The sequence below is a fragment of the Benincasa hispida genome, chromosome 4, assembly GCF_027475165.1.
Source record: "Benincasa hispida cultivar pf3 chromosome 4, pf3_genome.v1.1, whole genome shotgun sequence".
Lineage (NCBI taxonomy): Eukaryota > Viridiplantae > Streptophyta > Magnoliopsida > Cucurbitales > Cucurbitaceae > Benincasa > Benincasa hispida.
This window is the reverse complement of record NC_143481.1, coordinates 21,918,180-21,936,067: the sequence shown is the minus strand read 5'-3', so window position 1 is coordinate 21,936,067 and position 17,888 is coordinate 21,918,180. Positions and strand designations below refer to the sequence as shown.

The window sequence follows — 17,888 nt, the reverse complement described above, 5'->3', positions numbered from 1 at the left end:
TCTTGATTCATTTGAACTGTGGCACTCATCACATCCCATTTTCATACATTTTAGTAATAATGGTAGAATAGAACCAATCTTCTGCATTATTGACACAAAGTTGCGTTAAGATATAAAACAAGCATTTCACTGCATCTTTAGAGCGTAATCCTTGAGTTCAATCCTAGATTCACCATAACTCTAGCTAAACTTACACTTGGATTTGATTAGATAAAACACTGTGTTTACACAATTAAGGAAACTAAAGTATAGAATCATTTTATCGCATCTATATAAACGCATCAATCGCACATGTAACTCAATTGTTCAAGATATTGTTTTACAAAGTTGAAAAAACAAAGGAGGAGTTCAGATGAAATGGTTTTGCATTGCAATGCCAACACCAAAGAGGGGTTCAAAATAAATATAAAGAAAGGAAAGATTCAACACCATTACATTAAAAAGACAAGAGGGGAGTAAATGAACAACTCATAGCAACGACAGACAAGCGACAAGACAATTCAATCCCAAAATTAAGGGACTATAGTTAAGTACAAGTAGTAGGTGTTAACCACGTTGTAATAGTTCACCATTTAGTTTCCCATACTCATAGCCTTTATTTTTCAGCAATCTATGGAAATTTAACATATTAGATGGAAATTTAACACCTTAATTGCAATTGTATACATTACTTAATTTGATCGTAGGGGAAAAAAGGGCGGCGCCGATGTTGAGGAGGCAAAAGCGAACTTTGATTGGTTAATTTCCAATTAAAAATGAAAAAAGAAAAAGAAAAAGAAAAAAGCTCGGCTTGATGAATTCGGTGGCATTAAACTAATCCTATGTTTGGGAATTTCCCAAATAAATTAAGATGGATTGATGAACTTTGAACATAATCAGTCTCTTCAACTTCTCTGAATTTACCGATTCGGTTTCTGACGGCGACCAATGGGAATTCCATCGGAATTGAGGGATTTGTGGGTGCACAGAAGAAATGCTATTGTAATTCCCTCGCCGGCTGAAGAACGGAAAATCTCGAACGCCAAGCTTTGCACTCAAGGTCCGTTATTTCACTTTCAAATCCTTGATCCATTGTTTGGATTCGTATTTAAGCAATGGAATCTCTGTGTTAGCGCGACGGATTCGATCTTCTTTATAGTTAATTTGTAGGAAGGATTAAAAAGAATCTGCCTCCATGATTTGTTTTATTATGATGAGAATTGTTGGAGAAATTCTTAATTTATTAATTACTAGGAATTCACTACCACGATCGCTTCTCTAACCTTCCATCTTCGTTTAGGTTTGGCTTAATTACATGTTTATAATTAATCGCGTCATCTCTTGTTCCTTACATTAGTTAGCCTTTGTATAATTTTCAGAAGGTGTTCGTGCTGGTTTCAAGAATGCTTCCATTGCATGTGTTGCCAGTGCAGTGCCTACGGTATTCGATCTGACTTAATAAGCTGTGGTTTTAGTCTGTTTTTATGTCTGTTCTTCCTGTATTGTGGTTTAAAGTTGCAAAAATTTAACCATATTAATAGGTTGACCGTTAATAAGAGGCTTAAAGATAAATGGTTAGTATGCAAGATTCTGTTCTGTTGTTCATCAGGGTCATGGGTAAAGTGTAAAGCTTTCCTCCAATTACATTGCAATGGATTGAGTAATGTCTTCGTAGTGTAGGTAACCTGTGTTGGCTCATTCCATGTAATTTGAGTGCACCTGTTAATTTATGGATATACATATATTTTGGCATCTCCCAAATTGGTCATTCTGAAATGGCAGTGCATATGATGGAACATGTGAATGGATACCGGACAGAAGGTGAAAGGATTGAACAGTATCTGATGCTTTCCCACTCTAGGTCTGCAGTTATGTGAAAGTAAAGAAATAGGCAGAAGTAGAATATGATTATTGTATTGGTCTCCATATGGTAGATGTGGTAAGAAAAGCACTATTATTTTGGTGCTGGTGGGTTGACGAAAGACTATTTGGTTTTATTTTCTTAAGGAGATCTTCTTTCGACATCACTTAAAGAATTTTTTGGGGCTTGAATCTTTTTTAATTAAAATTTGTTTGTTTTTCCCCATTGTTTAGTTGAACAGAAAACCATAAGCTATGTGAATTGCAGAGTATTAAACCACATTATTAGTCCCTTGTGCTATTTGGTGGTTTCGAGTGGTTATGCCTGAAATATTGCAGAATTTAAATAGGAGAAATTTTAGAAAATCACCTTTTGTGTGGTCAACAAGTGAGTAAGTTTTGAAGAGAATTCTAATGGCAAGTGAAGAGTTAAGTGTTACTCTCACTGCATTTTCTGATGTGTGTGTGTGTTTGTGGATTCTTGTTTTAAGTTTAAACTCTCACTGTATTTTCTGATGTGTGTGTGTGTTTGTGGATTCTTGTTTTAAGTTTAACATACTTCTTCTACTTCATTGTCAGTTGGTTGCTGTTCGAGTAGTTCCTTGGGCCAAAGCAAACCTTAATTATACTGCTCAGGCACTCATCATTTCTGCAGGTATGATGCTTTTATATAGAAACTTGTCGCGATTAATCGTCATCATCCGTTTCAAACACAGAAAAGCCTAAGGAGTTAAAAGATTCTAGTTGTAGCAGAATAAAGAGAATGTAAAACTGTCAACTCCTAGAAAGCATGAGCCCATCCCATTTGGCTGCCCTCTAGGGAAGTAAAAGAAAATTGTAAAATGGATTATGGAAGCATCTATAGAAGTAGGTCGAACTAATTTGGTATTACTTCTTGTAGAAATTAATGTTTTACTTTTAATTGGTGAACAGCGTCTATTGCTGCGTACTTCATCACTGCTGATAAAACCATCTTAGAATGTGCAAGAAGAAACTCGCAGTTAGAGGATGCCTTGAGACGCCAAGGATCATAAATGTACTTCCGAGTGCCTTGTGCTGGAGCTGCAGTCTGTTCTGTTGTTGTATGATGGAAGAAGTGGCTCTAAAATGTTAAGTCCCATAGTCAGTCACTTGTTCTACATTTTCTTCCCAATTTCCAATACCAAAACCTTCGTTTCGGCAGACTAGATGTGAAGCAAATAAAATGTCATCATTAATCACCTTCTAGTGCTGACTACCATTATGGGTTTATCTTTCCTTTCGTTTGGGATTTCGAATTGCAAGTAGAGTTTATGTGGCCAATGGCCATTTTACTCTGTTTCCCTTTCGTTCTTCTTCGAATATTATTTACTTGATATGAAATATTATTTTTGAGCTTCCTGGCTAAACGGAGATTGTTCATCTTTCTTTGGTTGCTAAAGATTATCTTAAAGTTAACCTGAAATACAAGTGTCAATGAAGTTCTTTACCAATGATTGCTGATAGCATGGCATTTTTTGGATTAAAGTTTAATCTTCCACTTGAATAAACAGCCAAATAAAATGTAATTTAAGGTACGATATCACCCTACTATGGATGTGATTTACATTTAGTATATATCTTAATTCATTTTCTGTAGAATACCTTCATGCCAGCTTCAAAGGATTGCATTTGGTTCTTGACATGAATCTGAGCCCCGTAGTTTGGATTCAGATAAAGAGAGGTGCAATGCACTGGCTGGATTCTACAAGATACTTCAGATAGGAGATAATATTATCCAGCTTTCCCATGATTATTCCAACTGTGGTCAACTTCACTTCCTTGGTACAAAAATTACACCTATCTTTGCTCTCTATATATTAGGCTCTTTGAATCCGTAGTAGCATTCATAATTCCACCAAGTTAAAGTTTGATGCTATTGTGTTTGGTTTAGAAGAATGGGAATCAGAATGTGAAAAAAAGGTCAGTGATTTTTCTCACCGGAGAATCTTAGAGAGCAACTGGGAGAGATAGGAGAGCACACAATATTTTAAAGTAGTTCAATTGAAATTTTTCATCTATCCACTTTATAACTTATCCTTATTTTTTTGTGTACTAGAACTCAAAGGTAGAAATGTTCTATTTCCACTCTTATCCCCTCTCTCTCTAATATTCAGAGAAAATTTGAATCAGAAAGAATGAGAGAGCAAGGCCTTAGCTTAATGCTTCATCTTCTCCAGCCTAACCACTTTCAAATCTAAGGAAAGGGTTCAGGCTAGCCTACTTAGAAGGAAACTTTCCTCCAACTGATATGATTAAGGATAGAAATGAGAACCTTATTTTGTTCGTTTGTTTGTTCGTTTGTTTGCTCATCTAAGTATCTCTAAGGTACCTAGATAAGAATATATTAGTGCGGTATTAGTAAAGGATATAAAAGGTAATTAGATAAGAAGTTAGTGAATCTTGTTATAAATAGGAGGGTGAATGAGTGAAGGTAGGTAATATTTTAGTGGTTTAAGACTTAGGTTAGCATACTTTATAAGGATGGTTCACGCACTTTGTACCTTAACTTTCTACCCGCCCTGTTACGTGAAATGTGCCAAAGCAAGCCACTCCTGTCCAAGTGCCTTGAACTTGGTTTATCTTGTAGTTCTTCATCTTTATATTTCAATATCTTGCAGATCTTAATCTAGTTATGAGGTATCGTAACAGTATTTCAGATTTGTTTACATTTCAGTTGCTTTGCATCTATGTTCCTATTCATGATAATATAAAGGTATGAACATAGCCATAAAATCTGCAACCTTGCATGAAATCTCAACTGAGAACAAGAACTGAATGATGTTGCCTAAAAAACTTGCACACAAAACAACAAAGCCATTTTGATTCCATATTAGAGGATACCAACAAGCATCTCCACTTTAGTATATTCTCTTTGGAAAGAACAAAAAAGCATCCATTTCCATGCCCCATGTAAGAGAAGTGGCTTGGCACCAACCAACTACTCTGAGTGGAATTTTATAAGCCCTTTGCCGAACTCTTTAGATATGTACTTTGGAAGTTGCTTAATCTCAATGATCACAACTACCAATTCAATTTCTGCTTTAACTAAAACTTCCAAGGTTTTATCTCTTGGACAATATATATTCTCACAAGGACAACTGATGGGGTTTTTGTTGTTGTTTGTACTTTATTATCTAAATGCATTGTAGGCTCCAAACTTATCCTTGGGAACAATTGTCTACTCCAAGAGATGCTCAGCTGAGGAACAAGAAAGGTTTTGTTTTATTATATGAAATCTGTATGGTAATTATTGACTTAACTTTAGTCGTTACATAAAGTAGAAATGTCTTCGTACATATATAATTAATATGTATTATAAATTACATACCTTGTATGATAATGTGGAATGACTCAAAAAGGATATAGGATAGACTATAAAAGCTCGGTCCTTTTTATCCTCTCAAAAAGAAAAGGTGAAACAAATTATTGTGGCTTTGATTTGATTTATTCTATCATCTTTGCTACCTACTTTCCCTTCTTTATCTATAAATACTTTCCTTTAGATGTTCTCACTTGAGTAATCAGCTAAAACTCGAGAGAGAATTGAAAGAACAAGAATTCACTCATTATTCCCCTTCTCTTTGGAGAAAGTCATGGAGTCTAGGAAGTTGACAGTTGATGCAGATTTTGCTACAAGTGTTCTATTCGATCATTGGATCAGAAAGGAAGAAAAGTCTATTATTTCTCATTTTCAATTTAGTGTATCGTGTTCAGAAGGTTCAACTAGTTCTATTGGATCAACATCTTCATCGAGCCTTTGTGACGACGATGTATTATCGTCATTCTCATCTTCTTCTTCATGTTTGTCTTTGTCCTCGACTTCATCTTTGTTATCTGAAAGTGAACTTCGTGAGCAACAACTTCCTATCAAGTAAGTCAAGTTCTTTAAGCAAGAAAATGTACTGTTTCAGTTTCTAAAGCTTAAAATTTTGGCACCTGATTCATTTGCTTTCATATGCAGAAAAGGGTTGTCAAAATTTTATGAAGGAAAGTCGCGAACCTTTTCATCATTAACAGACGTGAAATCCATAGAAGACTTAGCAAAAAGAGAGAATAATTACAGAAAGAAAGACTCTCGAATTAGTCCTAAGGCTACTATTTCAAAGAAGCATGGAAGGAGTTGTTTTGCAACCCTGGTGTCTAAGGTTGAATAAAGAGGGAAGGTGTAGCTGTTTTTACAATGTACTGTTCCCTTTCTTTTTTTTTTTTTTTTTTTCCCCCTCCTTTTTTAAGTTTGCCAATTGCAGAGTGGAATTCGAACTATCGGTCTATAAGATGATTATTGGTATCTTGTTCACTAAGCTACCTTCGAAGTGAGAAAGTCTTTATAAAATTTACTTGTTTGTAAGGGAAAAATGATATATATATATATATAGCGAAAGTATTGAATTATAAAATAAAGAAAAAAAATTTGGGTCGTATATAAATTAAAAAAAACGGCCTACAAATGTAGGACTAACAAGAGAAATAGCAAAATAGGAAATTTCATTTTAATAAATGGCAAAAAAAGGTTTTGAAATTAGATAAATGGCAAAAAGATTTTCTGGATTACTAATTTCAAATTTTCAATTGACCAAAATAACCCTATCAAGAATCCTACTTACTAGTAATTCAAGTTACGAGATAAAATTAAAATTCTAACGGTTAGAGTTAGAAAACACAGTGGAAATAAAATGGATTATTAAGCATTCTAATTCATTAATTTTGACTTTAAATTAAGCATTCTCATAAACTAATAAGAGGGTTTCATTACTTACTTTTGAAGAACCACTTGAAACTCGAATTCAGCTGCAAATCTCCTCTAAATCTGCTTGTAAACTATCTCAAGACCTTCCCTACTATCCTCTTAGTGCCTTATATTGAGTTGTGGGACTCAAAATAAGTTTGGATTAAGGGAATTTGGAGATGAGGTTACTGCATCACCATCACTGAAGACCTTCTTCAACCTCAAGTTTTCCAGCAATAAACTTTCAATTGCATGCTCGATTTCCACTTCAATCTTCTTTATTTATTGGATGACTTTCATACAAAGAGGATTGCTCCATGAATTGCAGCTCATGCTTGGAAGATTGACTTAAGTTTATGGTGGAATGTGTATGAGCTACTTGGTTGAAAGTGGAAAAATCCCACTTTTGGGTTTTTCCATTTTACATCTCTTTTCAATTGTTGATTTACTAATTGATTTCTAAAATCAATTTTTGTTTTCAAAAATGAAATCTTTATTAATTTTACAAAATTAATTAATTAATTAATTTTCTAATAAATAAATAATTAAACAATTTAATTAATTCTAATTAATTCAATATCAAATATTAAATCAATTTAACACTAATTCCACCCTCATGAATCCCTATTCATGAATTTAATATTTAAATCATATTTAAATATAAATTGTTTCTCCAATTTCGTTTAATTCCAAAATTAAACGCGTAATTATATCACATATAATTATTAATCTCCTTATTTCTGATTTGAACGTTTCAAATCAACTTATCACGCTACTCTAGGGGGACCTTGTAAACCTACAGATCATGGGCTCCAACGATCCGAGATTAATTGGCTAAACTTTTTACACCAAATTAACCTCATTCGTTAACTATTAGGCTACTCTACTAAAGTCCAAAGTTGCACTCCCGTCACTATAGATATATTATGTCCACTCGATATAAATATGATTAGTAAGTTAATCCTTCATAGATTGTTTGTAATAACGGTTGGGTCAAATAGTTGTTTTACCCCCAAGATTACCTCTTGTTTCTTAAGTTTCACTAATTCTCTAATGAACAATTAGTTTGCGATCCGATCATCAAACCGAATCCCTCTCGGACCAATGAGAGGGTGGGGCCCCTTGTTTAAGACTCAGAGTCAGCACTTAAGGGAACAACCTCTCTACTATCCCTAAATGCGGGTAGGGGCAAATTCTATCTTGCACCCTATGTTCCCAGCTATCTACCTGATCTTACCCCTGAAATGGAGGTTTATTGAGCTAGCGCTGTTGAGCCAACCCTCACTTATGCAAGTTTAAGGATAATCCCGAAGAAACAGGAGTTCATAGTTAGCTCAGGATTAAGGTCACGTTACCTAAATCATCGCTTTGAAATAGTCAGGCTTAAAATAATAAACAGCGTTATAAAATAAGAGTGACTTATTTCGTGGTCCGATCTTGTACAAACTCATTGCACAGGACGCCCCTACTCCTCATGTCATAACATGTACGAATTAAGATCACTTCGTCTATAGCACTTTACAACTCCTTGTAACAACTATAGATAGTGTTACCAGAATAAGGCATCCAACCTTATTCATATACTATAGAACATTTTGACTATTTACTCGAACCTGATCCACTTTTATATAGACACATAAAGTTCAAGTACTCATGTAATAGTCATGGATCCTTTAGTTTACTGGATTTATTTCTAAAACGAAATAAGTAATTCATATATTCAATAACAACTTATTGAATTTTCAGAATAAGTTTATTGTTTATAAACCACGAATTTTAGGATATAAAACCCAACACTAACTACCTTGATTTCATTACTGGAAAAAAATAAAACATATATAATATTTAAAAATTATTTAACTCAATTATTTGAAATTCTAAATTGATAATGTTCACCATCATTAGTAGGCATGAAATAGAAATCAATCATTTAAAAATAAAAATAAAAAATAAAAATAAAAAAAAAAAAAGAGAGAGAGAGAAGAGAAGAGAAGTATGCTTTTAACTTAAATTCACAAAACTAATGGATATTCAGAGTATTTACATATAATTTGCACTTAGTTATTTTTAAAAGCACAATTACTTAAAGGCTAATGTTATTCAAAAGCGATCAATAAGAAATATAGTGTAGGTATATTTTATTATAGAAAATATAATAAATACAATGTAGGAATATTGCAAACTCTCGAAAGTATAACAAATACAATATAGAAATATTGCAAATTCTAAAGAATATAAGAAATACAGTGTTATTATATCACAAACACTTTCGCAAATACTCTATATAGTAAATTAGAGTTACCTCTGCAAAAAAAAAAAATCCTAAACTATATTTTAAGAGTATATTATAACTTAATGTGCACTAAAAAAGTGCAAATAAAAGCATAAGAGTTAAAATGGAAAATTTAAAATTATAAGTAAAATTACAAAAATTTTGGATATTCAAACCAATCATTTATAATTTTAAAATATTATAAACTCCTCTAAAAGATGCATAATTTTAAAGTATTTTCTTGAAAAATTGAAATATGAACCGAAAGAAGGAAAAGAAATCTTGGGCTTGTGAAACCGTCTAATGTTCATGTCGAAACAAAATCACGAGATCAAAGGGCAACAAAATTGAAAAAATCTCAAACTTTTAGCCAACAATCTAGAAGATAAATTAAGAAAAATCTGTAGAAAATTGAAGAAAAATGATAAGCAATAAAGTATGAGTTTAAAAAGAAACCTTGAGGCGTCAGAATCTAAAGGTAAACATGGGTCTCGATTTCACAATAGGTGGTGTGTTACGTGTGAGAAGACGAAAAAGAAGGATGAGAGATTCTGTTTTGAGGGTATTTGTGGAATACAATAATCAAACGTGATTTGCCAAAAATCCTATTAATTCTTAATTATGCCAAATATCCAAACAAAATCTAAAATTTTGCTATATTATCCAATTTCCCATAAATCTAGTATAAGATGAAAATGTGCACGTTTTATAATTTTAATTTTCAAATGTGTTTTAAGTTTTTAACTTGATGGAGCCATCTACGAATATAATATGATAAAAGTAAAAAATAAATAAAAATTTAAAAAAATAAAAAGCAATTTTTGTCTCTAAATTTGTCAAGTTTAAGTTGTACCAATATTTATCATAAATTTTTAGTTTCATCAAATTGTACTTCAACTTAAATTAAAGTGTTCTAATCTACCTTGATTAGTTTTTATTTTGAAAATCATTAAGAAAGTGTATTTTCATATGCAGTTAATGAGTCATAAGACATATATATGAAAAGAATTTAGAGAAAAAAAAAATAAACATTAAAGCCAAATCTTTGTTGAAATTTGTGAATTTAGGTAAGGATATTCAAGATCTGTTTTCAAATATAGTAAAATGAATTAAAATATTTAAAATTATAATCAAAATGTTACCATCTATCAATGATAGATACTGATAGACACTAATATACTGTGGCATTTTACTACTATTTTCAGCAGTTTTGCCATTTAAAACAATTTTCTAGTATTCAATGATTAATTTGTATAGTGATCAAACTTAGGGGAAGTTTGGGGCAAGGACTATCCAAAACTATAATAACCACCTCCTATTACAGTAAATACTATTTCGTAGTCCCTAATTTGCTAGAGTCAACACTATTTCAAAGCCATCATTTGTTACATTTACTACCATTTTTACTATTTTACATTCAGCATTTTTTTTTTACTACAGTGTTTACTATTTCCTTCCCAAACTAAAATGGTTTACACCTCAAACACATGTTATTATAACCTAAACTAAAATAATTTACATCCCAAACACAAACTATTTACCTAACTACAATAATTTAAGGGTTAAGACTATAATAACCAACTCCTTACCCCAAACGCTCCCTTAATTTTTTGTGATACTAAATTTTAATAAAATTTGTCCAGGTAGTTTTTATCATGCTTTTTCTTGTTAAAGTTAGTAGGTGCATTAGAAAAAATTAACTATAAGTTAAAATTACAATAATTATCTAAGTTTATGGTTCAAATGGAAATTTTTTTAGTAAACTTTGATAACATAGTAGGTTTAAGGGCAAAAATCAAGCCTTTTTCCTTTTCTTTTGTGAAAAAGGTAACTCATTAGATAATTAATAATATTGAATGAATCAAAAAGGAAAATAAGGGTATCATAAGTGATAACTATAATTATTGTAGGTAGACCTTTAATATTAATATTGTTGTTTTCAAAACTTATTAGAGAAATATTGTTGTTTTGAAACTTATTAGAGATGGGAGTTCGAGGTTAGAGGTCGAACGTTGAGATCTCGACTAATGTGGAGGTCAAACGTTGAGAACTCGACGAACAAAGAAAAATTTGGAAACAATACATAGGCCAAAACTTCAACCCTCGACAAGGGAAATCTCGCTTAGGTTGTCGAAGGTTGAAGTTTCGCCACACATCCACCCTCGAGATTGTAGGTTTATTACTTTTCTTTTTCCCTCATAGAGGAAATAAAGTAATGAGATGGTATACTATATGTATCTATGTACTCGAGCTGCTTTTAAAAACCTATGCATTTTGTTATCATTTCGAATTAGACGGAGGCTTGTGGGATTGACGTGAGGGGGTGGGAATGGCTATATTTCTGGGAGCGAACTCCAGGCGAATATGAAGCGCATGGATACAAGTTATGCCTTGGAATGAAAGACAATTCAGAATTAGCTTTGTCTACGAACAAAATTTTGTATATTAGGTTGTTGAAGGTTACACACATGTCGAAACTTCAAAGCGATTAAGGAGATAAGTGGGCTGAAGCAGATTAAGGAGAGAGCGAGACTCAAAGCGAGATAGTAGGAGAGAGCGAGATGTTGAACGAGATTTTAATAGAGAGCGAGATTCAAAGCAAGATTTTAGGAGAGAGTAAGATTCAAAGCGAGAATGTTGGAGAGAGCGAGATTTAGTTTATATTGACTAATCTGACTAACATTGAACTTGGTAAAATGAAATGGTTGAATAAATGAAAAATGAGATTATTCAGGAATACACATTGAATGCTAAGATTATGCATTGAGTTTCTGGTAGTAGATCCATAATCAAAAAAGTGTTTGTGATTGTTCCAGAAGAAATGAAAGCTAGTAATCATTAATGGAAAAATAACAACAATAACAGAGAGCGAGATATTGAGAGAGAGCGAGAGTGAGGAGCGAGATCTTAGAAGAGAGCGATACTGAGAGAGCGAGATCTTAGGAGAGAGCGAGAGTGAAAGAGCAAGATAAGAGAGAGCAAGGTTGAGAGAACGAGATCTTAGGAGAAAGCGAGACTAAGAGAGCAAGATCTTAGGAGAGAGCGATACTGAGAGAGCAAGATCTTAGGAGAGAGCGAGATCTTAGGAGAGAGCGAGATCTTAGGAGAGAGCGAGAGTTTTCATTTTATTTGAACTTTCCATAGAAATATAAATTAAAAAAAAAAAAAAGAGAAAAGAGCTAATAATCATACTATAATTAAATAATCATTAGACTATAATTGAATATATTAGATTATTATACTATAATTGAATAATCATTAGACAATAAATTGAATATATTAAATTATTATACTATAATTTGATATATTAGATTATTATAATGTAAAACTTTATTGATTACAAAAAAAAATTGAATATACAGTAGATTATTATAAAAAAAATTGAATATACAATAAATTATAATAAAAAAAATTGAATATACAATAAAATGAATATATAATAAAAAATTTTATTTATTATTCAATCCCTAACTATCTGGAGCCTGTCTTAGTAATGAAGGACACTTCCTTCGATTATGTCCTAACTGGTTACAAAATCCACATCGTTGTCGAGTGGCTGGTTCTGTCCAATCCATCTCGTTGTGATAACGTAAACTTTTCGGTCTACCAGGTCTTCTCAACAACGATGGATCGGGATGTAAGACGGGCATATTAGGGTGCGTGATCCAGTAATCTTCATGCGGTACAGGTTGAAATTGAGGAGAATAACATTCAGCATATATTGACAATTTGTAGTAGTCCTCGATAAAATCTTCGTAGTTCATGTTAAAATGTGAGCAAACGGCCATAAAATGCGAGCATGGAATGCCGAATGCTTGCCATTTGTTACATGAACAGTACACTATCACTCTACAAGACATAGAAGTGTACACTATCACTCTACAAATTGTCAACGTATGCTGAATGTTACTCTCCTCAATCATCTGATCACAGCCTCGGTCGAGAGATGGAGGCCCGAGATGCATACATTCCATATGTCTGTTGAAGAGTGCACTATCACTCTACAAGACATAGAAGTGTTGTTGGGGTTACCTGTTGACGGTGAGCCCGTCACCGGAGTGATGTACGATGACTTGTTAGAAGTTTGTCAACTGTACCTCGGTGCGACCCCACCTGCCGACAAGATTAAAGGATCGAGGTTAAGTTTAATATGGTTAGGAACACAATTTCGTGAGCTCACAGATGATGCAGACGAGGAAACAGTCATAAGATATGCGCGAGCATATATACTACAAATGATGGGTGGAAGTCTGTTTTTAAATAAATCAAGTCATTTTGTTCACTTGATGTTCCTGCCACTGTTAGCTAACCTCCATGATGTGGGGCGGTATTCGTGGGGTGGAGCATGCTTGGCATGGTTGTATAGACAACTATACAAAGCAACAAGACCTGAGGTTCGAGAGATAGTTGGGCCTCTCATACTTTTGCAACTATGGGCTTGAGAGCAATTTCCAGCAATGGCTCCACAGCTACATCATGTTAATGACGCTCAATTAGTTGGACGAGCCTACGGTTCTCGGTATGTTGTTTTAATTCAATTTAATTTTTATATCACTGATCTAGTTAATTTAAATTCTAAATTATCAATTTAAAAATTTAGGTGAAGAGACAAATTTTGTGTGACTAGGACAGCCACACATGTAGTCAACCAGTATAGATATATGTTTGATCTGCTTCAACCTGACAGGTACATTACACTAAACCTAATTGATTATTTTATTCACATTTTTATTGTATTTTTCTTTAATATTCTTTAATATAATATTTTGTGTTTCAGGTTATTTGGGAGCCGTACAAAATTATTGTGCATACTTTGCCTAATTTTTGTACGAATGGTCAAAACATATGGCGGACGATGAGTCCTCTCATATATTTTCACATTGGTGAGTGGCATCTTCCTGACAGGGTGATGAGACAATTCAGTTTTCAGTAGGATGTCCCATCGCTTTGTAATACTGAACCCATACTGCATGATATTGACCTAAGGACTGAAGAATGGTCCGAAAAAGTTGCACATTTGGTAGTGCGATGACACGTGCAAGGTTTATTACAGTGGAAGTTTCTCTTGAACAGTTTGATACAAATGTCACTCCAGAATATATTCATTGGTATAATAATATCACAAGGCACTATGTCACTCGTCCGGGAGCAGTTGTGGGTCATCTGGTAAATGAATGAATATTATCTAATTTTTTTAATTTAAATTTATTTTAAATATTGTCTAGTTGTTTTATAATTCACAGAGATCGAACAACAGTAGACTCCGTGAGGTTGCGAATGATCCGAACCAAGTTTTTGCTATATGTAGTGACAACTAAAGCTATATGAAGGAAATTCATTATATGTACGATATACCATTGTTCCTCCACCAGCTCCTACACGTAGAGATGACCTGTTCGGAAGAGGATGAGTTTGATGAGGTTGCCCATAATGTGGAAGAGTTGCTCCCTATGACGCAGACACAGAATCAAACTGATTATGTTAGTCTGATGATGATGATGCCAGCATTTGGTTCAAGATATTATGACTCAGAGGCTGGTCCTTCGTCTTCATACGTGCATGGATATGGTCGGGGTCGTGGAGAGCATAATGAATATTTATATTATGAAGCACCTGCAGAGGTACCAGAGCAACATCAAGAAGAACCCGAGCAACCTCAAGTTCGAAGTCGACGACGACAACCAGCTCGAAATCGACGACGTCCGCCTTGTGGGACACATTGATTTGTAATTATTTTTATATAAATGAGATATTTAATTTACATTTTTTTATTTTTATGAGTTATTATTTTTTTTAATTTATTCTTTTTAGAGTTTAAATAAAATATTTTTAGAAATTGTTTTTATAAAATGAAAAATTAAAAAAAAAAAAAAAGAAAGAAAGAAAGGATTAGAAAGAAGAAGGTGGAATGTGTAATAATTAAAAAGAAAAAAAAAAGAAAATTTGTACGATATTCTCGCTCTCTCTCATAATCTCGCTCTCGAATTTGATTGGGAAGTTCAGTGGTAAAAAAAAGGAGATTCATTAGCTCGTTATTTAGTTAGACTTGCTGAGATAACAGAATCCGTAAAAATTATTCAACAAGCTTTGGAAGGAATTCCAGGGGGACCTTATGAACATTTGGAAATACGATCTTTTGATAGAGGAAGGTCTCCGGAATGATAATTAAACAGACTCAAATAATAATGTTAGGAAGGGCAAGGTCAAGGGTTCAAAGTTCGACGTACAAATGAAAGAAAGGTCGAAGGTCGAATTTTGAACCCTCGACTTATTTAAAAAAAACAACAACAATGTTTTTACAAATAGTTTGAAAACAACAATATTTTCCTAAATAGTTTCTAAAATGATAATATCCTTTTAATTTTCCCATTATAGGCAATGTACAAACCCTTCATCAATTTTGTAAATCAATAATTATTATAAAAAGCAATGCCAAGTCTTCTTTTTAAAAAAAAAAAAAAAAAAAAAAAAAAAAAAGGTCAACGGACTTTTATAGAACAATAGTTAGCTCATATATTTTTTATTAAAAAAATTGAAACTGCATTACCAATTTACAAATATTAAAAACAGAATTTATTGAAAAGTTTAGGCCCAATAAAAATTGGGTACGAAAATTTAAAATTCAATATATCGTCGGACTATGTTCACTTTGAGTTTGTTGAGAGTTGTCGCAACCATGGCCTAAAGCTCACAAGAACGGAAAGATATAAGGAGGAAATGTACGTCCCAAAAGAAGAAAAAAATTAGAACCTCGAGTTCTAAACCGACCAATCAAAGGGGTAAATATATACCAATCAAGAAATAGTCAAGTTGCACTTAGTTTGGCGCCTTGTAGTCTTGAGCACCGTGAACTGTCCTGACATCATCGGGCTTACAAAGTAACCACATGCAATTGTAAGAAGAAGGCATTGTAAACAGCGACATTTAACGACCCCAAAGGAGAAGAGTAAGTAATTTTCAAAGAAGAGTCTTAACCTTACTTCTTAGATGTGTAATTGAACGATGTAAGGATCTTTTACGCAGGTTAGCTCGAAAAGCAATATCAAATTAGGAGAAGCGGGCTAGAGGTCAAACCCATAAGGAGCTTACGACGGTGGCGAACACGTACGTGGTTCGAGTATTATTAGTAATTTTTTTCATGAATAATGGAGAAAATTAAACTTCTGACTTCAAGATTGATAATACAAACTTATGCCACTTAGATTACGATCATACTCACTACATCAATTATTGAAAGAGTACAAAATTGAAAGAATGAGACACGTATTTATTCCACCCATGTTGATGAAAATATATTTGACTTATTTATAATAAAAAAATAATTGAAAATTAGTTTGGCAGCTATATTGGAACTTTGTAGGTGGAAGCCAAGCTGGAAACAGACTTATGTGGAATGCACACTTGTGGAAATTTAACAATATTTTTCATTAAAATAAAAGGGATCGATATATGTTTTTTTTTTTTTTCAATTATGGTTGTAAATCTTTTATAAATGATTTGGTTGAAGGATTTTCTGTATGAAAATTGACATAAACATCCAAATTTCATATTTGTTTCACAGTTTTCAATCTTTTGCCTAAGATTTGCAAGCGTCATCATTTCCACATACAAAAAACTTTTATTCCAAAACTGTGATTTTCTCTTTTTTCCTTCTCCATCCATTTTTCAGTTTATATATAGTTTCATTTGGAATATAATTAATGAATTAATATTAATTTAACAAATTAATATAAATATTTATTTTAATAAATAAAAAAATCTATTAAAAATATTTACTTAACTTATTTTTTGTGGTAAAAATTTATTAAATAAACGTAATTATTTTTTTACATAAATGATTAATTAATTAGTTAACAGTATCTTAAATATATTTAATTAGTAAATTAAAATTCGTTAAATTTAGTTAGTACAAAAAGTCATTTTTTAATAATAATAATAATGGGTTACTTTATTGTTTTTAAATAATCAAACAATCATTTATTGAGATTAATTTTAATTATAATTATTACTGATTATTATAATCAGTTAATTATTTATTGTGATTAATTTATATACTTTATCCTTTATTAACGTATAATATTTATAAAACTTTTTTTAGTATTCTTTATTAATATATTATATTTTATCTCATTTTTCACTTTTTATATGATATATGGTTTATTAAAATATATTTTATTATATTATTTAATTGAAATTGAAATTACTAATGTTGAACTTAATTAATTATAAAATGATTAAGTATTAGATTATAATTAATATGATGTTCCTTAAATATAATAATTAGGTATTTTAATTATAAATTACTCAATTTTTAAATATCTATAATTAAAATTATTGTTGATTCTTAATTAGTTAATTTTTATCAATATATTGAATGATATTTATTGCTTAATTAAATAATCTATTAAAATTATATAATATTTTCATGTTTAATTTCATAAATTAAATACAAACATAATCTTTGTTTATAAAATTCTGAAAGCATTTCTCATGCACAACCAAACACCGTCATCATTGATTCCAAGACATCATATTGCTAGGTATCTTTTATTCTCAGGCATCTATAAAATCTTAAACCAAACGGTTCCTTAAAGTTTTCAAGAAGGAGAATTTTCAAAAATAGAAAAATAAGAGAAACTATTTACATAAAATAACAAAATTTTAATCGCTGATAAAGGTTAATAGAAATTTATCAGTGATGGAAAATGATAAAGGTATACCACTGATAGATGCTAATAGAAGTCTATTAGTATCTATCAATATTTTTTTTCTATTTCTATAAATAATTTGACATTTTTCTATAGGTAAAAATTTTCCTTTAAGAAAGATTTTTCTTTTCAATTAAGTCTTTACCATCACAAACTGTTATGGTTAACTTACAAATTAAAGTACAATATTATTATTATTTCTTGGGGGGAAAATACAACATTATATATTTTAAATTAAGGGAAATAGTCTTATTACTCACCCATAAAATAAATAAAAAAAAGTAAAATTTTAAAATCTTGTAGCAATTTTCCACTTAATTAA

The 17,888-nt window shown here is 31.8% G+C and overlaps 1 protein-coding gene across 1 annotated transcript; it reads left to right on the top strand.

The window, feature by feature from the left end:
- The first annotated feature begins 433 nt into the window (after positions 1 to 433).
- LOC120076909 (early nodulin-93-like) lies at positions 434 to 3,227 on the top strand. The gene is made up of 4 exons (XM_039030871.2): positions 434 to 1,039; positions 1,359 to 1,420; positions 2,419 to 2,494; positions 2,773 to 3,227. The coding sequence occupies exons 1-4, from the start codon at positions 928 to 930 to the stop codon at positions 2,871 to 2,873; spliced, it is 351 nt and encodes a 116-aa protein (XP_038886799.2). The 5' UTR covers positions 434 to 927; the 3' UTR covers positions 2,874 to 3,227.
- Positions 3,228 to 17,888: the final 14,661 nt, after the last annotated feature.